The sequence below is a fragment of the Erinaceus europaeus genome, chromosome 9 (assembly GCF_950295315.1).
Source record: "Erinaceus europaeus chromosome 9, mEriEur2.1, whole genome shotgun sequence".
NCBI lineage: Eukaryota > Metazoa > Chordata > Mammalia > Eulipotyphla > Erinaceidae > Erinaceus > Erinaceus europaeus.
In genome coordinates, this window is record NC_080170.1 from 72,489,675 (window position 1) to 72,512,187 (window position 22,513).

The 22,513-nt window shown below is 50.6% G+C and overlaps 1 protein-coding gene and 1 long non-coding RNA gene across 3 annotated transcripts in view; both read left to right on the plus strand.

Annotated features, from left to right (window-relative positions):
* The window catches only part of LOC132540455 (uncharacterized), a 251,821-nt gene that overhangs the window by 89,650 nt on the left and 139,658 nt on the right, over positions 1-22,513 (plus strand). The window lies entirely within an intron of this gene.
* Positions 11-2,789, plus strand: LOC132540454 (protein lin-9 homolog). Its single transcript, XM_060198190.1, is given in 2 exon segments — positions 11-999; positions 1,001-2,789. Coding segments are annotated over 2 exon segments (1,542 nt in total). The 5' UTR covers positions 11-132; the 3' UTR covers positions 1,676-2,789.

The following is a 22,513-nucleotide window of genomic DNA, read 5'->3' on the forward strand; positions in this document are numbered from 1 at the left end:
TAGTAGGGCTCTTCAGCAAAAGCCCTTGTCAGTTTAAAAGAGGGAAGCTTATCTAACACATGGAATGAAAAGTACAGCTCTTTACAAAAAACCCCTGTCTGGAAAGGCAGGAATACTGGCCCTGCTGTGGAAATGCCTTTCAGAAATTCAAAACGAAGTAGACTCTTTTCTGAGGAAGATGACAGACAAATAAATACAAGGTCACCTAAAAGAAACCAGAGAGTTGCAATGGTTCCACAGAGTACTGCTCAGCTCCGGTTTATGGTGGTGCAGGGGACTGAACCTGGGACTTTGGAGCCTAAGAAATTTACAGCAACAATGTCAACACCAGATAAGAAAGCCTCCCAGAAGATTGGTTTTCGATTACGTAACCTTCTCAAACTTCCCAAAGCACATAAATGGTGCATATATGAGTGGTTCTACTCAAATATAGATAAGCCACTTTTTGAAGGTGATAATGACTTCTGTGTGTGTCTGAAGGAGTCTTTTCCTAATTTGAAAACAAGAAAGTTAACAAGAGTAGAATGGGGAAAAATCAGGCGGCTTATGGGAAAGCCACGGAGATGTTCTTCTGCATTTTTTGAAGAAGAGAGATCAGCATTAAAACAGAAGAGGCAGAAAATAAGACTCTTACAGCAAAGGAAAGTTGCAGATCTCTCACAATTCAAAGACCTCCCAGATGAGATTCCTTTGCCCCTGGTTATTGGAACCAAAGTTACAGCACGATTACGTGGTGTTCATGATGGTCTGTTCACTGGGCAAATAGATGCTGTGGACACTCTTAACGCTACCTATAGAGTAACTTTTGACAGGACAGGGCTTGGAACACATACCATCCCTGACTATGAAGTTCTTAGTAATGAGCCTCATGAGACGATGCCAATTGCTGCCTTTGGACAAAAACAGTGGCCTTCTCGATTTTTTATGACTCCACCACGGTTACATTATACCACTCCTCTGCAGTCACCAATTACAGATAACGATCCTTTATTAGGATCCTTTATTAGGACCTTGGAGAAATAAAATTCCCAGTTCTGAAACTGAAACATTAGGTGGTTTTCCAGTAGAATTCCTTATCCAAGTGACTAAATTATCAAAAATTCTGATGATTAAAAAGGAGCATATCAAGAAATTAAGGGAAATGAATACAGAAGCAGAAAAATTGAAATCATATTCCATGCCTATCGGCATTGAGTTTCAACGGAGATATGCAACGATTGTCCTAGAGCTCGAACAGCTAAATAAGGACCTAAACAAGGTTTTGCATAAAGTTCAACAGTACTGCTATGAGCTTGCTCCAGACCAAGGACTCCAGCCAGCAGACCAGCCAACAGATATGAGACGAAGGTGTGAGGAAGAGGCACAAGAAATTGTTCGGCATGCAAATTCGTCAACAGGGCAGCCGTGTGTTGAAAATAAAAATCTCACAGACTTAATCTCCAGGCTCACAGCTATTTTACTACAAATTAAGTGTCTTGCAGAAGGAGGCGACCTGAATTCTTTCGAATTCAAATCACTTACAGATTCATTAAATGATATCAAGAGTACAATAGATGCCTCTAATATCAGTTGCTTTCAGAATAACGTAGAAATTCATGTTGCACATATTCAAAGTGGCCTGAGCCAGATGGGAAATTTACACGCCTTTGCAGCAAATAATACCAACAGAGACTGAATAGAAGATTGCAGAGGACAGTGTTTTTGAGAAGTTCTTTTCTTTCATCTAGGCTTCCAACACCAAATAACCCAACTGCTGGAAAACAAGGGAATTTAAATCTCTGTATAAGGCATTTTAATAGACTGTACTGCTTCTTAAACCAGCATTGCTAACCAGCATTGTATTTATTTTTCTTTTATTATTCAGCTGCAGTAGCATTGCTTTTTATCACTTAAGTTTACTAGCAAGTATTTTTACACTGAAACTGGCTGTACATAAAATAATTTTATGGAAGACTGTGTTGGCCATATTTTAATGTGCATGAGTTCCATCTAACAGACCACTAGTGCCGCGGAGAATGTAAAGGAACGTTGCTTTCTGTACACAAGTACAGCAATGTGGAAATACCACCTAGAAAATTACAACTTAGTTCCTTTAGTTGATTGTCCTCTCAGTCTTCAAAGGATAACATCATGGAAGATGGGAAGCCCTAGTTGTAAAGAAGCTGCTGGAATATAGATGGGAAACATGGACTTTACAAGTATATGTGATATATACTTGCAATGTGTCATGGCTTTATAGATCATTTTATAGTAATATTTTAATTTATCATAATTTATAAAAGAAACCTTTATTGTTTGTCTGTTGAAAGAATGAAGGCACAGAAAAGAAAAGGAAAAAGCATTACTGCAGTAAGTGGATTTAGCATGTCTTGTTCCCATCACTTCAGGGCAAAAGTGCTGTTCTTAGGAGATTTATTTAAAAAAAAAAAGACTGAAAACACAATATTTTCATATTTTTTGTTAATTTGCACAACTTTTGAGCCAGATTACTGGTTAAAATCCAACAGTACACAATTTATAGAGTAAAAAGATTTTATAGGGAAAATATTATAACCAGTGCTGTGAAATGCAGAAAAAAAAGGTTTGTATTTGGTTATGGGTTTTGGGGGGATTTTTTTGTTTTTGTTTTTGCTCTTTTTGTTTGTTTTGTTTGAGGTTTTTAAATGAAAACCCTGCCTAAAATGTTAATCTTGTAAAAAAGGGGGGGTGTATTTGGAATTTTCTTGTTTTATTATAGATTATTATAAAGTGAAATTTTAATTGTTTTCAGAAATGGAGTTTAAGGTATAGCTGTAGAAGTGGCTTTGATTCCTTCAGATGTCTCATAAAATGAGACTTTTTATATGTTTATGTATAATAAAATTGCGACAAAATTATTTTCCATTTGAAATTTTTGTATAGTTAAAAAGCGCTTCCATATTCTTTGTTGGCATTGTGCCACCGCAGGACTTTAGTGCAGAGTTTCTATTTAGCTAAACTGTTACGTTAATTAAGAAATGCATAAATCTTTTATTCTTAATATTTGTAATTCTAAATAAATTGATCTATGAAAAAAAACAGCCCCCAAAACCCACAGCTCCCTAAACCCACAGCTCACAAAAACACAGCCCCCCAAACCCATAGCCCCCAAGCACACAGCCCCCAACCCATAACCCCCAAACTCACAGTACCCCAACCAACAACCCCCAAACCACAGCCCCCCAACCCACAGCCCAGCAACAGCGCCCCAACCCACAACACCCAATACAGCCCCACACCCACAGCTCCCGACCCACAACACCCAAACCCACAACCCCCCAACGCACAACCCCCAAACCACAGCCCCCCAAGCCCACAGACCCAAAACCCACAACAACCAAAATACAGCCCCCAAATACACAGCCCTCAACCAAGAACCACCAAACCCGCAGCCCCCAAACCCACAGCCCCCCAAACCCGCAGATTCCAAACACACAGGCCCTCAAACCCACAGCCGCTAAAATCCACAGCCCACAAACCCACAGCCTCCAAACCCAAAGCCCCAAAACACACAGCCCCCTAAACCCAAAACCCCCCAACCCACAGCCCCCCAACCCACAGCCATTAAAAACAACAGGCCACAAACCCACAGCCTCCCAGACAAACAACCAAACCCATAGACCTCCAGGCCACAGCCCCTAAAAAACACAGACCCAAAAACCCACAGTCACCCAAACCCACAGCCCCCCAAACCCACACCCCAAACCCACAGCCCCATATCCTACAACCACTAAACACCACAGCCCACAAAACCACAGCCACACAAACCCACAGCCCACAAAACCATAACACGCAACCCACAGCCTCCCAAAACCACAGCCTCCCAAACCCACAGCCTCCCAAAACCCACAGCCCCCAGTTCACAGCCCCACAAACCAACAGCCCCAAAACCCACAGGCCCAAAATCGCACAGACCCCAAACCCACAGACCCATAAATCAAACAGCCCCCCAAACCCAAAACCCCAAACCCACAAACCCCAATCATAGCCCTCACCTCACAGCCACCAAACCCGTTCCCCCAACTCACAGTTCCCAACTCATACTTCCCCAGACCCACACAGCACTGAGACCCTCACAACCCACAATCAAAACTCCCAAACCTCACAGGCCCCAGAGCCTCAAACCCCTAGACCCTCACAGCCCCATTACTCACAACCTGCAGATTCACAGCCACCATATCCTCTCAGCCCCCAAGCCCTCACAGCCCCGAGAACCTCTCAGCCCCCAGACCCTCACAGCCCCAGACCCTCAGCCCGAGACCCTCAAAGCCCCCAGACCCTCTGAGGCTCCAAGACCCTCATTGCCACCAGATGCTCTCAGCCCCCAAGATCCTTATAGTCAGCAGACCCTCTCAGGCCCCAGACCCTCTTAGCCTCCAGACACTCATAGACCTAAAAGACTATCATACCCCCAGACCCAACCAGACCCCAGACCCTCACAGCCCCAAGACCCTCTAAACTCCAGGCCCTCTGAGCCCCCATACCCTCACAGCCCCCAGACCCTCTAAGCCCCCAGACCCTCACAGCCCCCAGACCCTCACAGCACCAAGATCCCAACAGCCCCCAGACCTCCACAGCCCCCAGACCCTCAGCACCCAGACACTCTCAGCCCTCAGAACCCCACAGCCCCAAGACCCTCAGCCCTCAGGCACTCTCAGCCCCCAGCCTTCTCAGCTCCCAGCCCCTCACAGCCCCGAGGAACTCTTATTGCCCAGACCCCCACAGCCCCCAGATCCACACAACCCCATGCCCTCACTACCCCCACTCTCAGCCCCCAGACCCTCATAGTCCCCAGACGATCAGAGCCCCCAGACCCTCAGCCCCCTGACCCTCTCAGACCCCAGAACCCCACAGCCCCCAGACCCTTACAGCCCCCAGACCCTCAGCCCTCAGGCCCTCTCAGCCCCCAGGCCCTCTCAGGCCCCAGACCCTCTCAGCCCCCAGACCCTCATAGCGCCCAAGACCCTCATAGCCCCCAGACCCTCTCAGCCCCCAAGACCCTCATAGCCCCCGAGACCCTCTCAGCCCCCTGACCCTCTCAGACGCCAGAACCCCACAGCCTCCAGATCCTTACAGCACCCATACCCTCATAGCGCCCAAGACCCTCATAGCCCCCAGACCCTCATAGCGCCCAAGACCCTCATAGCCCCCAGACCCTCTCAGCCCCCAAGACCCTCATAGCCCCCAAGACCCTCTCAGCCCCCTGACCCTCTCAGACCCCAGAACCCCACAGCCTCCAGATCCTTACAGCCCCCAGACCCTCATAGCGCCCAAGACCCTCATAGCCCCCAGACCCTCTCAGCCCCCAAGACCCTCATAGCCCCCAAGACCCTCTCAGCCCCCAGACCCTCTCAGCCCCCCATACCCTCTCAGCCCCCAGACCCTCTCAGCCCCCCATACCCTCTCAGCTTATAGACCCTCTCAGCCCCCAAGACCCTCATGTCCCCCAACTCATAGCTCCCTAACCCTCACAGCTTCCAAGAACCCCAGGACCCCTGACTCTCCTAGCTGCCATCTGACCACAGGCCCCTCCCCAACAATCCCACTTACCATGTTGACCTCTGACACCATGATACTGGAGATGTTGATGTTCATGCCAACAGCCACCGGGGGGGCTGTGGGGCAGCAGTGACCACAGGCCTGAGTGTGGGCAGCAGCACTGAGGGCCCGGCTCAGGACAGTCTCCACTAGAAGCCCCCAGCTCCTCCACACCAGGGGCCTCCCCACTGGACGCTGCAGTGGACAGGACACTCCCCACTGCACAGTGAGGTGGCCAGGAACTCCCCACTGGATGCTGCAGTGGACAGGACCCTCCCCACTGGAGAGTGAGGTGGGCAAGAACTCCCATTGGACACTGGGGTGGACTGAAACTCCCCACTGGATGCTTCAGTGGACAGAAACCCCCCACTGGACCCCAGAGTGGACAGGGCCTTCCCCATTGAAAGCTGAGTATACAGCATCCTGCCCACTGGGCCGTGGGGTGGACACAGCACTTCTCCAGACCACAGGACACAGGTCTCCCCACTTGTCTCAGGCAGTGCTGGGACTACCAGGTGCCCTCCCACCTTGTTCTGGACTGAACACTGCTCATAGGTCACTCAGTCTCAGGCCTCAGGCAGGAAGTGCGCTGGGCAGGCAGCACCCAGGAACTTGGAGTGTTTCAGGGAGCAGGTCGCAGTCAGCCACCAGGGACCCATTGCAGCGCAGGGCTGGAGGTGGCGTTCACAGCCCGGCCCCTGTAGGGCACTCACAGGGCTGGACACCATTCACCATTCACCATTCACCTCACCCTCACCTGCACCCTCAACCCTCCCCTTGCACCTCCTCACATGCACTCCACCTCCTACCCCCTGCAACCCCTCACCTGTACCCCCACCTCTTACCCCCTCCACCCCCTCACCTTCACCCTCACCTCTTACCCCCTGTATCCCCTCACCTGCACCCTCACCTCCTACCCCCTGCACCTGCACCCTCACCTCCTACCCCCTGCACTCCTCACCTGCACCCCACCTCCTACCCCCTGCAACCACTCACCTGTACCCCCACCTCCTACCCCCTGCACCCCCTCACCTGTACCCTCACCTCCTACCCCCTGCACCCCCTCACCTGCACCCCACCTCCTACGTCCTGCACACCCTCACCTACACCCCCACCCCCTCTGAGTGCACCCCCTCACCTGCACCCCCTCACCTACAGTCCCACATTTTCACCCTCTCATACCTGCAGCCCCTCACCTCCTCCCATGCACCCCCACTTCCGCACCCCTCACCTCCCTGGCACCTCACATGCTCTACACATTATATTTATAATATTTGATAAGTAAAATAATAAATATGAGTGCAAATATAAATATTTAAATATAAACAATATTTATAAAAATTAAATATTTATAAATTTAATTTTTTATTATATATGTAGCAGTTGATTAGAATATAGAAAACATTATAAAGAACTTACTGTTGGTGACACAGCTGGGCCTGGAGCAGCGCGTGGACCGAGCGACCATCTTTTCTGGGCGCCAGGGATTCAGGCACCTCACCAGGAGCAGCCCTGGTGTGCCTTCTCAGTCCCAGCTCCGGTAGGGGGCCGCAGCGGCACATGGGCCATCAAGCGATTGGCTAGAGGCTGTTCCTCCTGCTCCTGCATCTGGCGCTGGGCGCACAGCCAGCTCAGGCCTGCTGTTCCCCGCACCTAGTCTTCCTGCTTGTCTACCGGAAACGGGCATCGGCCTATGTGCTCCTCTGGTGCTTGCAGGTGGTGGGCAGTGGCGGAGGAGGAGGAGGCGGCCATGGCAGCTGTGGAGGAGGCGGCAGCACGGGGCAGGCGCTGCGGAGTGTATGGTCGGCTGGCTGGTGGTGGGCTTCCTGCTCTGCCTTTTCCTGCCCATGCCACCCTAGGCGGCATGCTCCTGCCCTGACCCCGGCCCTGAGCCTGGCCGCGGCCCCCTCCCCTCCTGTCCCAGTGATCCATGAGCAGGTGCAGCAAGACGTGGCCCTGGCCTGAGGGAGGTCCATGGCCCAGGGCTGGTAGGCCCAGCCCCTTGGAGTGCCCTGCCTCAGCCATGCTTCCCCACAGAGCTGCAGTCGCTTTCTCCCCCTCCCGCCTCTGCCCACCACCCACAAGAAGCCGCGCTGGTGGAAGTCGAGTGCATAGGCTGTCACCTGTTTCTGAGGACAAGCAGGAAGAAGGGGTGGGGGCTATGATAGCACCCCGGGCTGCGCACCAGAGCCAGATGCCAGAGCAGGAGGAACAGCCTCCAGCTAATCCCGCCTGACTCCCTGGCACCCAGAAAAGATGGTCACTTGGTCCACGCACCGCTCCAGGCCCAGCTGTGTCGCCAACAGTAAGTTCTTAATAATGTTTTCTATATTCTAATCAACTGCTGCCTATATAATAAATAAATATTTTAAAATATTTATAAATACTTAATATTTATAATATTATTTATATTTAAATATTTATATTTGCATGCATGTTTATTATTTTATGTATCAAATATTATAAATATAATATTTATTCATGTATATTGATATTTAATATTTATAAGTATTATAAATATATAATGTCTACATATTCATCTAATCTTTTCTAAATAATCTACATAATAGTAAGATTTTGAAGATTTTAATATAATTGATAAGATAAAAATTGAGAAGGAAGGGGAAGTGGAAAGTAAGAGAGAAATAAATACCTGCAGCACAGAGAGGGGGAGAGAAAGACACCTGCAGACCTGCTTTACCACTTGTGGTGCGACTCCCTTGCAAGTGGGGATCCAGGGGCTCGAATCTGGATCTTTGAGCAGGTTCTTGTGCTTCCTTCCGCTACTTGTGCTTAACCCGCTGCACTACCAACTGGAGCCAGCTCAACTCTCCTTTGTGGTAGTGCCAGGGATTCAATAACTAGACCCTCTGAAAGTGCGACCACTTTCTTTTCTTTTTATTTATTCTTTAGGTTTATTTATTTATTGGATAGCGAGTCAAAAATTGAGCAAGAAGGGGGAGAAAGTCCAGGGATATACCAGTTGAGCCATCTCCCCAGCCACCCATTATATTCTTTTATCTTTCTTTTGCTACATCCCACCTTCACAATTCCACTGTTCCTGATTGATGTTTTTCTTTCTTCTTTTTTAAAATTTTTATTTATTTATTTATTTATTTATTCTTGAGAAATGATAGGAGAAAGAACCAGACTTCATTCTGGCACATGTCACGGGATCCTGTCCACTCACCTAAGCCAGTAGTGGGTCCTGTCCACTCACCTGCTAAGTTAGTCAAGGGGTCTTGTCGACTCACCTAGTAAGTAACAGGGTCCTGACTATTCATCTAAATCAGTCACAGGGTCCTGTCCATGCACCTGCTAAGTCAGCCACATAGTCCTGTACACTAACCTGCTAAGTCGGTCATGGGGTCCTGTCCACTCACCTGCTAAGTTAGTCACGGGGTCCTGTCCACTCACCTGCTAAGTCAGTCTTGGGGTCCTGTCCACTCACCTAAGTCTGTCACAGGGTCCTGATCTCTCATCTGCTAAGTCAGTCATGGGGTCCTGTCCACTCACCTAAGCCAGTCAGTGGGTCTTGCCCACTCACCTGCTAAGCCAGTAACAGGGTCCTATCCAATCACCAAAGTCCATCATGGCGTCCTATCCACTCACCTAAGTCAGTCACGGGGTGCTGTCCAGTCACCTACTAAGTCAGTTACCGGGTCCTGTCCACTACCTAAGTTAGTCATGGGGTCCTGTCCACTCACCTAAGTCAGTCACAGGATCCTGTCCACTCACCTGAGTCAGTCATGGGGTCTGTCCACTCACCTATGTCAGTCATGTGGTCCTGTCCTCTCACCTAAGTCAGTCACGGACTCCTGTCCACTCACCTAAGTCAGTCACAGGGTCCTGTCCACTCACCTAAGCCAGTCAGTGGGTCTTGCCCACTCACCTGTTAAGCCAGTAACAGGGTCCTATCCAATCACCAAAGTCCATCACGGCGTCCTATCCACTCACCTAAGTCAGTCACGGGGTGCTGTCCAGTCACCTACTAAGTCAGTCACGGGGTCCTGTCCACTACCTAAGTTAGTCATGGGGTCTGTCCACTCACCTATGTCAGTCATGTGGTCCTGTCCTCTCACCTAAGTCAGTCACAGACTCCTGTCCACTCACCTAAGTCAGTCACAGGGTCCTGTCCACTCACCTGCTAAGTCACTCATGGGTTCCTGTCCACTCACCTGAATCAGTCACGGGGTTATGTCCACTCACTTAAGTCAGCCACAGGGTCCTGTCCAATCAGTAGCTAAGTCAGTCACGGGGTCCTGTCCACTCACCTGAGTCAGTCATGGGGTCCTGTCCACTCTCTTAAGTCAGACACAAGGTCCTGTCCACTCACCTTAGCCAGTCATGAGGTCCTGTCCACTCACTTATATCAGTCACAGGGTCCCGTCCAATCACGTAAGTCAGTCATGGGGTCCTGTCCACTCACCTAAGTCAGTCACGGGGTCCTGTCCACTCACCTGCTAAGTCCTTCACGGGGTCCTTTCAACTCACCTGAGTCAGTCACAGGGTCCTATCAACTCACCTAAATCAGTAATGGGGTCCTGTCCACTCACCTGCAAAGTCAGTCACGGGGTCCTGTCCACTCACCTAAGCCAGTCAGTGAGCCTGTCCACTCCCCTGAGTCAATCACGGAGTCCTATCAACTCACCTAAGTCAGTCACGGGGTCCTGTCCACTCACCTGATTCAGTCACAGGGTACTGTCCACTGACCTATGCCAATCAGTGGGTCCTGTCCACTCACCTAAGTCAGTCATGGGGTCCTGTCCAATCACCTGAGTCAATCATGGTGTCCTTTACACTCACCTAACTCAGTCACGGGGTCGCGTCCACTCACGTAAGTCAGTCATCTGGCCCGGTCCACTCACCTAAGTCAGTCACGGGGTCCTGTCCTCGCACCTAAGCCAGTCAGTGGACCTGTCCACACACCTGAGTAAGTCACAGAGTTCAGTCCACTCACCTGCTATGTCCCTCACGGAGTCCTGTCCACTAACCTGATAAGCCAGTCACGGGGTCCTTTCCACTCACCAGAGTCAGTCATGGGGTCCTGTTCACTCACCTTAGTCAGTCACTGGGTCCTGTTGACTCACCTAAGCCGGTCATTGGCCCTGTCTACTCACCTTAGCCAGTCATGGTGCCCTGTCCGCTCACCTGCTAAGTCAGTCATGGGGTCCTGTTCACTCACCTAAGTCAGTTATAGGGTCCTGTCCACTCACCTAAGTCAGTCACGGGGTCCTGTCTGGTCACCTGAGTCAGTCACGGGGTCCTGTTCACTCACCTGCTAAGTCCGTCACAGGGTCCTGTCGACTCACCTGAGTCACTCACAGGGTCCTGTCCACTCAGCAAAATCAGTCATGGGGTCCTGTCCACTCACCTGCTAATTAAGTCACGGGGTCCTGTCCACTCACCTGATTCATTCACCCGGTCCTGTCCACTCACCACACCAGTCAGTGAGTCCTGTCCACTGACCTGCTATGCCAGTCATGTGGTCCTTTCCACTCACCAGAGTCATGCACGGGGTCCTATCCACTCACCAAAATCAGTCATGGGGACCTAAGTAAGTAATGGGGACCTGTCCACTCACCTGCGAAGTCAGTCATGGGGTCCTGTGCCCTCACCTAATTCAGTCACAGGGTCCTGTCCACTCACCTAAGTCAGTCACATTGTCCTGTCCACTCACCTAAATCAATGATGGGGTCCTGTCCACTGAACTGCTAAGTCAGTCACGGGGTGCTGTCCACTCACCTAAGTTAGTCATGGGTTCCTGTTTACTCATCTAAGTCAGTCACAGGGTCTGTCCGCACAACTAAAAAAGTCACAGGGTTCTGTCCACTCACTAAGTGAATCACGGGGTCCTGTCCACTCACCTAAGTCAGTCATGGGTCCTGTCCACTCACCTAAGTCAGTCATGGGGTCCTGTCCAATCACTTGCTAAGTCAGTCACGGGGTCCTGTCCACTCACCTGAGTCAGTCACGGGGTCCTGTCCACTCACCTCAGTCACGGGGTCCTGTCCACTCACCGAAGTAACAGGGTCCTGTCCAGTCACCTGAATCAGTCAAGGGGTCCTGTCCACTCACCTAATTCAGTCATGGGGTCCTGTCCATTCACCTGAGTCAATCATGGTGTCCTTTACACTCACCTAAGTCAGTCATGGGGTCGCGTCCACTCACATAAGTCAGTCATCTGACCCTGTCCACTCACCTAAGTCAGTCACGGGGGCCTGTCCACACACCTAAGCCAGTCAGTGGGCCTGTTCACTCACCTGAGTAAATCACAGAGTCCTGTCCACTCACCTGCTATGTCCGTCACGGGGTCCGTACCACTAACCTGCTAAGCCAGTCATGGGGTTCTTTCCACTCACCAGAGTCAGTCACAGGGTCCTGTCCACTCACCTAAGTCAGTCACGGGGTTCTGTCGACTCACCTAAGCCAGTCAGTGGCCCTGTCCACTCACCTGAGACAGTAACGGGTCCTGTCTGATAACCTGCTAAGTCAGTCACGGGTTTCCTGTCCAGTAACCTGCTAAGCCAGTCATGGGGTCCTTTCCAATCACCAGAGTCAGTCATGGGGTTCTGTCCACTCACCTAAGTCAGTCACGGGGTCCTGTTCACTCACCTGCCAAGTCAGTCACGGGGTCCTGTCCACTCACCTAAGTTAGTCATGGGATCCTGTTCACTCACATAAGTTAGTCACAGGATCCTGTCCACTCACCCCTGAGTGAGTCATGGGGTCCTGTCCACTAACCTCCCAAGTCAGTCACGGGGTCCTGTCTACTCACCTGAGTCAGTCACAGGGTCCGGTCCACTCACCTGAGTCAGTCATGGGGTCTTGTCCACTCACCTAAATAAGTCACGGGGTCCTGTCCTATCACTTGCTAAGTCAGTCACGGGGTCCTGTCCACTCACCTATCAGTCATGGGGTCCTGTCCACTCACCTTAGTCAGTCATGGGGTCCTTTCCACTCATCTATGTCAGTCTCGGGGTGCCGTCCACTAACGTAAGTCAGTCATCGGGTCCTGTCCACTCACCTATGTCAGTCACGGGGTCCTGTCCACTCACCTGCTAAGTCTGTCATGGGGTCCTGTCGACTCACCTGAGTCAGTCACAGGGTCCTGTCCACTCAGCTAAATCAGTCATGGGGTCCTGTCCACTCACCTGCTAATTCAGTCTCAGGGTCCTGTCCACTCACCTGATTCAGTCACCGGGTCCTGTCCACTCACCTAAACCAGTCAGTGGGTCCTGTCCACTCACCTGCTATGCCAGTCATGTGGTCCTTTCCACTCACGAGAGTCATGCATGGCGTCCTATCCACTCACCAAAGTCAGTCATGGGGACCTGTCCACTCACCTGCTAAGTCAGTCACGGTGTCCTGTCCACTCACCTGAGTCAGTCACAGGTTCTTGTCTACTCACCTGAGTCAGTCATGAGGTCTGTCCACTCACCTATGTCAGTCATAGGGTCCTGTCTACTCACCTAATCAGTCACCGGCTCCTGTCCACTCATCTGCTCAGTCAGTCATGGGGTCCTGTCCACTCACCTGAATCAGTCATGGGGTCCTTTCCACTCACTAGAGTCAGTCACAGGGTCCTATCCACTCACCTAAGTCAGTCATGGGGACCTGTCCACTCACCTGCTGAATTCGTCACAGTGTCCTGTCCACTAACCTAAGTAAGTCACAGGTTCTTGTCTACTCATCTGAGTCAGTCATGAGGTATGTCCACTCACTTACTTCAGTCACGGGGGCCTGTCCACTCACCTAAGTCAGTCACCGGCTCCTGTCCACTCACCTTCTAAGTCAGTCACAGGATCCTGTCCACTCAACTGAATCAGTCATGGGCTCCTGTCCACTCACCTAAGTCAGTCACAGGGTCCAGTCAAATCACTTCCTAAGTCAGTCCCAGGATCCTGTCCACTCACCTAAGTCAGTCATGGTAATCTGTCCATTCACCTGAGTCAGTCATGGGTCCTTTCCACTCAACCTAAGTCAGTCATGGGGTCGCATCCACTCACATAATCAGACATGGGGTCATGTCCACTCATCTAAGTCAGTCACAGGGTCCTGTCCACCCACCTGCTAAGTCTTTCATGGGTCCTGTCGACTCACCTGATTCAGTCACACGGTCCTGTCCACTCACCTGAGTCAGTCATGGAGTCCTGTCCACTCACCTACGTGTGTCACGGGGTCCTGTCTACACACCTAAGTCAGTCTGGGGTCCTATACACTCACCTGCTAAGTCCTGCCCTCCTAGGGACATACATAAACACACACACACACACACACACACACACACACACACACACACACACACACATAAAACTCAGGATCCTGCCCTCATAGGGACATACATAAACACACACACACACACAACTCAGGATCACAGATTCCTATCCTCGAGAAGACACACACACATACACACACACACACACACACACACACACACACCTCTCAGCACCAGAGAGTCCTGCCCTCCTTGGAAAACACAAACACACATACACACTACTCAGGACCACAGAGTCCTGACCATCTGGACACACACACACACACACACACACACACACACACACACACACACATACACACCAATCAGGACCACAGAGTCATGTCCTCATGGCAATGCACATACACACACACCACTGACTTCCACAGAGTCCTGCACTCCTGGGGACATACAAACATACACACCCCAATCAGGACCACAGAGTCCTGCCCTCCTGGGGACACACACAAACAAAAACACCCCACTCATGACCACAGGGTCCTGCCCTCCAGGGGACATACAAACAAACACACCCTGTTAGGACCACAGAGTACTGCACTCCTGGGGATACACATAAACACACACACACACACACACACACACACACACACACCACAATAAGACCACAGAGTCCTGCCCTCCTGGGGACACACATATACACAGACAAAACACTCAGGACCACAGAGTCTTGTCGTCCCTGGGACACACACACACACACACAACTCAGGAGCACAGATTCCTGTCCTCCTGGGGTCACACAAACCACATAGCACCACAGAGTCCTGCCTTCTTGGGGACACACACACACACACACACACACACCACTCAGGACCACAGATTCATGTCCACCTTGGGACACACACATACAAACACACACCACTCTGGAACATAGAATCCTGTCTCCTAGGGACACAAAGACACACACCACGCAGGACCAAAGAGTCCTGCCCTCCTGAGGACATACACACACACACAGACACACACACACACACACACAAACACACAGACACACCACTCAAGAGCACAGAGTCCTGTATCCTGGGGACATACACACACACACACACACACACACACACACAACTCAGGACCATTAACCCTGTCCTCCTCGGGACACACACATACACACCACTCAGGACCACAGAGTCCTGCCCTTCAGGGGACACACACACACACACTGCAATCAGGATCACAGAGTCCTCCCTTCCTGGGGACACACACACACAGCACTCAGGACCATAGAGTCCTGCCCTCCTGGGGACATACAAACATACGCAACCCACTCAGGACCATAGAGTCCTGCCCTCCTGGGGACATACAAACATACGCAACCCACTCAGGACCACAGAGTCCTGCTCTCCTGGGACACACACATCCCACTCATGACCACAGGGTGCTGCCCACCAGGGGACATACAAACACACACACCCCAGTTTGGACCACAGAGTCCTGCACTCCTCGGGATACACATACAGACACACACAAACACACCACTCCGGACCACAGAGTCCTGCCCTCCTGGGGACATACATATACACAGACATCACACTCAGGACCACAGAGTCCTGCCCTCCTGGGGACACACATATACACAGACATCACACTCAGGACCACAGAGTCTTGTCATCCTGGGGACACACACAACTCAGGACCACAGATTCCTATCCTCCTGGGGACACATACACACACACACACCACTCAGGATCACAGAGTCCTGCCCTACTAGGGACACACACACACACACACACATACACTCACACACACACACAAAACTCAGGATCACAGATTCCTGTCCTCTTGGAGACACACACATACACACACACACCACTCAGCACCACAGAGTCCTGCCCACCTTGGAACACACAAAGACACATACACACTACTCAGGACCACAGAGTCCTGACCAACTGGACACACACACACACACCACTCAGGACCACAGAGTTCTGTCCTCCTGGAGATATACATACACACATACCACTGATGACCACAGAGTCCTGCCCTCCTGGGGACATACAAAAAGACATACCCCACTCAGTACCACAAGTCCTGCCCTCCTGGGGACACACATATACACAGACATCACACTCAGGACCACAGAGTCTTGTCGTCCTGGGGACACACACAAAACTCAGGACTACAGTTACCTGTCCTACTGGGACACACACACACATGTACACACACACACACACACACACACACACACACACCACTCAGGAGCACAGAGTCCTGCCTTCCTGGGTATACACATATCCACCACTCAGGATCACAGAGACCTGTCCTCCTTGGGACACACACATACAAACACACATCACTCAGGACCACAGAGTCCTGCCCTCCTGTGGACACACACAAACACACACACATACACACACCATTCAGGACCACAGAGTCCTGTCCTCCTGGGGATACACACAGACATAGACACACACACACACACACACACACACACCACTCAGGAACACAGACAACTGTCATCCTGGGGACACACAAAAACACACGCCACTCAGGACCACAGAGTCCTGCCCTTCTGAGGACATACATACATACACACCACTCAGGACTACAGAGACCTATCCTCCTGGAGACACACACACAACACTAAGAAGCTCAGTGTCCTGTCTCTTGGGGACAAAAACAGACACACACACACACAAACACACCACTCAAGAGCACAGAGTCCTGCACCCTGGGGACATACACATACACACCACTCAGGACCACAGAGTCCTCTGCTCCTGGGGATGCACACACACATAGACACACACACACACATAGACACACACACACACACACACACACACACCACTCAGGACCACAGACTACTATCATCCTGTGGACACACAAACACACACACATCACTCAGGACACAGAGTCCTGCCCTTCTGGGGACATACACACACACACACACACACACACACACACACACACACACACACACACACACACAGGACTACAGATATCTGTCCTGGGGACACACATACACCACTAAGAACCACAGTGTCCTGTCTCCTGGGGACAAACACACATACACACACACAGACACACCACTCAAGAGCACAGAGTCCTGCATCCTGGGGACAAACACACACCACTCAGGACCATGAGTCCTGTCCTCCATAGGACACACACATACACATACACACCACTCAGGAACACAGAGTCCTGCCCTTCAGGGGACACACACACACACACACACACACACACACACTGCACTCAGGATCACAGAGTCCTGTCCTCCTTGGGACACACATACACACACCACGCAGGACCACAGAGTGCTGCCCTCCTTGGGACATACAAACACACACAAACACACAGACTCACGACTCAAGAGCACAGAGTCCTGTCCTCCTGGGGACACACACACACACACACACACACACACACACACCACTTAGGACCATAGAGTCCTTTTCTCCTTGGGACACACACGTACACACACACACACACACACCACTCTGGAGCAGAGTCCTGTCCTCCTGGGCACATACATACACACACCACTCAGGACCACAGAGTCCTGCCCTCCTGGGGACATACACACACCACTGAGAAGCACAGTGTCCTGTCTCCTGGGGACAAACACACAAAGACACACACACACACACACACATAGACACACCACTCAAGAGCACAAAGTCCTGCATCCTGGGGACATACACACACACACACACACACACACACACTCACACACACACACAAACCACTCAGGACCATGAGTCCTGTCCTCCTGGGGTCACACACATACACACCACTCATGACCACAGAGTCCTGCCCTTCAGGGACACACACATACACACACACACACACACACACACACACACATACACCATCAGGACCACAGAGTCCTGTCCTCCTGAGGATACACACACACATACACACACACACAGACACATACACACCACTCAGGGCCACAGAGTCCTTACCTCCTGGGGACACACAAACACACACACACACACACCACTGAGGACCACAGAGTCCTGTCCTCCTATGGATACACACACCACACAACTCAGGAGCACAGATTCCTGTCCTCCTGGGGAAACACACACGTACACACACACCACATAGCACCACAGAGTACTGCCTATGTGGGGACACACACACACACACACACACACACACACACACACACACACTCCTAAGGACCACAGAGTCCTGTTCTCCTTAGGACACACACATATACACACAAACACATCACTCTGGAACAAAGAGTCCTGTCCTCCTAGGACACACAAACACACACCACACAGGATCACAGAGTCCTGCCCTCCTGGGGACATACACACACACACACACACACACCACTCAAGAGCACAGAGTACTGTATCCTGGGGACTTACGCACACACACACCACTCAGGACCATGAGTCCTGTCCTCCTCTGGACACACACATACACATACACACCACTCAGGACCACAGAGTCCTGCCCTCCTTGGGACGCACACACAGCACTCAGGACCACAGATAACTGTTCTCCTGCGGATACACACACACACACAAATACACACACACAGACATACACACACCACTCAGGACCTCAGAGTCCTGCCCTCCTGGGGACACACACATACACATAAACACACCACTCAGGACCACAAAGTCCTTCCTTTCGAGGGACACACAAATACACATACACACAGCACTAAGGACCACAGAGTACTGCCTTCTTGGGGACACACACACAACACTGGGGACCACAGAGTCCTATCCTCCTAGGGACACACACACATACACACACATACACCACTCAGTATCACAAAGTCCTGCCCTCCTAGGGACGTTCACAAACACACACACACACACACACACACACACACACACACACACACAGACACCATTCAGCACCACAGAGTCCTGCCCTCCTTGGAACACACAAACACACATACACACTACTCAGGACCACAGAGTCCTGACCATCTGGACACACACACACACACACACACACACACACACACACACACACACCACTGAGGACCACAGAGTCCTGTCCTCCTAGAGATACACATACACACATACCACTGACTTCCACAGAGTCCTGCACTCCTGGGGACACACACACACACACACACACACACACTGCACTCAGGATCACAGAGTCCTGCCCTCCTGGGGACAGACACACACACAGTACTCAGGACCACAGTGTCCTGTACTTCTGTGGACACACACACACACACACACACACTCACCATCAGGACCACAGAGTCGTGTCCTCCTGGGGATACACACACACAAATACACAGAGACACACACACACACCACTCAGGACCACAGAGTCCTGCCCTCATGGGGACATACAAATACACATACACACACCACTCAGAACCACAGAGTCCTGCCCTTCTGGGGACACACAAATACACATACACTCAACACTGAGCACCACAGAGTCCTGCCCTCCTGGGGACACACACACACACCACTGAGGACCACAGAGTCCTGTCCTCCTGTGAATACACACACACACACACACACCACTCAAGACCATAAACCCTGTCCTTCTCGGGACACACACATACACACCACTCAGGACCACAGAGTCCAGCCCTTCAGGGGACACACACACACACACACACACTGCACTTAGGATCACAGTGTCCTGCCCTCCTGGGGACACACACACACAGCACTCAGGACCACAGAGTCATGTCCTCCTGGGGATCCACACACATACACACACACACACACACACACACACACACACACACACACACACACACACACATACACACACCAATCAGGACCACAGAGTCCTTCCCTCCTTGGGACACACAAATACACATACACACACCACTCAGGACCACAGAGTCTTGCCCTTCTGGTGACACAAAAATACACATACGCACAGCACTCAGGACCACAGAGTCCTGTCCTCTTGGGGACACACAAACACGCACACACCACTGAGGACCAGAGTCCTATCCTCCTAGGGACAGAGACACACACACAAACACACTCCACTCAGGATCACAAAGTCCTGCCCTCCTAGGGACATACACAAACACACACACATACACTCACACACACACTCACACAAAAAAAAACAACTCAGGATCACAGATTCCTGTCGTCTTGGACACACACACACACACACACACACACACACACCACTCAGCACCAAAGAGTCCTGCACTCCTTGGAACACACAAAGAGACATATAAACTACTCAGGACCACAGAGTCCTGACCATCTGGACACACACACATACACACACACACACACACACACACACACACCACTCAGGACCTCAGAGTCCTGCCTTCCTGGTGACACACACAGACACACACACCACTCAGGATTACAGAGACCAGTACTCCTTGGGACACACACGTACAAACACACCATTCAGGACCACATAATCCTGTCCTTGTAGGGACACACAGACACACACCTCTCAGGACCACAGAGTCCTGCCCTCCTTTGGACACACAAAAAAATACACACACCACTCAGGACCACAGAGTCCTGTCCTCCTGGGGATACACATACACACATAGACACACACACACACACACACACACACACACACACACACACACACCACTCAGGTCCACAGACTACTATCATCCTGGGGACACACAAACATACACATGCCACTCAGGACACAGCGTCCTGACCTTCTGGGGACATACACACACACACACACACACACCACTCAGGACTACAGAGACCTGTCCTCCTGGGGACACACACACACCACTAAGAACCACAATGTCCTGTTTCCTGGGGACAAACACACACACACACACACACACACACACACACACACACACACACACACACACACACACCACTCAAGAGCACAGAGTCCTGCATCCTGGGGACATACACACACACACACACCACTCAGGACCATGAGTCCTGTCCTCCTCGGGACACACCCATACACATACACACCATTCAGGACCACAGAGTCCTGCCCTTCAGGGGACACACACATACACACACACACACACACACACACACACACACACACTGCACACAGGATCACAGAGTCCTGCCCTCCTAGGGAAACACACACAGCACTTAGGACCACAGTGTCTTGTCCTCCTGGGGACACACACACACACCATCAGCACCACAGAATCCTGTCCTCCAGGATGCAAACCCACACACACGTACAGACACACACATACCACTCAGGACCACAGAGTCCTGCCATCCTGGGGACACACAAATACACATACACACACCACTCAGGACCACAGATTCCTGCCCTTCTAAGAACACACAAATACACATACACACCACTGAGGACCACAGTGTCTTGTCCTCCTAGGGACACAGACACAAACAAACAAACACCGCTCAGGACCACAGAGTCCTGTCCTTTTTTAAAATTTATTTTTTATTTAAGAATGGATAAATTAAAAAAAAAAAACACAGGGTAGGAGGGGTACAACTCCAGACAATTCCCGCCACCCAATCTCAATTTCCCACCCCCTCCCCTGATAGCTTTCCTACTCTCTATCCCTCTGGGAGCATGGACCCAGGGTCATTGAGGGTTGCAGAAGGTGGAAGGTCTGGCTTCTGTTATTGCTTCCCTGCTGAACACGGGCGTTGACTGGTCAGTCCATACTCCCAGTCTGCCTCTCTCTTTCCCTGGTAGGGTGGGTCTCTGGGGAAGCAGAGCTCAGGATACATTGGTGGGGTCTTCAGTCCAGGGAAGCCTGGCCAGCATCCTGATGACATCTGGAACCTGGTGACTGAAAAGAGAGTTAACATACAAAGCCAAACAAATTGTTGAGCAATCATGGACCCAAAGCTTAGAATAGTAGAGAGGAAGTGTTAGGGGGATACTCACTGCAAACTCTAGTGTGCTTCTGCTTTCAGGTGTATATTTTGCAGTAGTTTATGGATACCTGTGAACATATACTCTCTCTAACAGAAACTGGTGTATATCTAGTGTTTTGTGACTGGTGTTTTGGGACTTTGTTAGAAAGTGAACCACCTGAGATGGAATTAGTGTATACTATGAAAGGAAAGGTCTCACCTGAGTAATGAAGCTGAAGGGTTGTCATTCCACACGTGAAGTCTCTGGACACAGTCTGAAGTGAAGCATGTTGAGGTGGCCATTGTTTCGTTGATTAGGTTGTTATCGGCAGATGCAATATTATTTGATATGGATTGGGAGAGGCATACGGGAAAGTGGGCCCTATCCAAGGGTTCCAAGACTGGGGGCGGTAGAGGCTCTATAGTGGAGATGTTCCTGCTGTCTTAAGGTTCAAAAAGACAATCGATAGTTAATGTTATGATCACATTATTTGGTAATTGGGTTAACTTTGAAAAGTCCTTTTGTTAGGGTTTGCTGTACAGTACCCAGTATCTTGTTTATAGCTATGCTATTGGTTGCTCTCATCTACTTGGTCTAGGCTTTTGAGAGAGTCCGCATATCAAATACACAGCCTACATATTAAAAATATTCAGTCTTTGTTGGGGGAGGGGGTGTGATTTGGGAATAATGGTTTAAAAGAAAAATTTTCCCTCTCTTTTTGCTCTATTTTAACCCAAGTTAAGTTATAGTCACCTCCTTCTTGTCACTGCTAGGACCCCTTATTGACTGGCCTACTAAGGGCAGAAAATCCTACTGTTTCCCGAAGATGTGGTCGGAGCTCAAGCCACTAGCAGCTTCTCAGTCCACCATCTTCTGGGAACCCCCAGTGTTTTTTTTTTTTTTTTAAGATAAATTTTACCT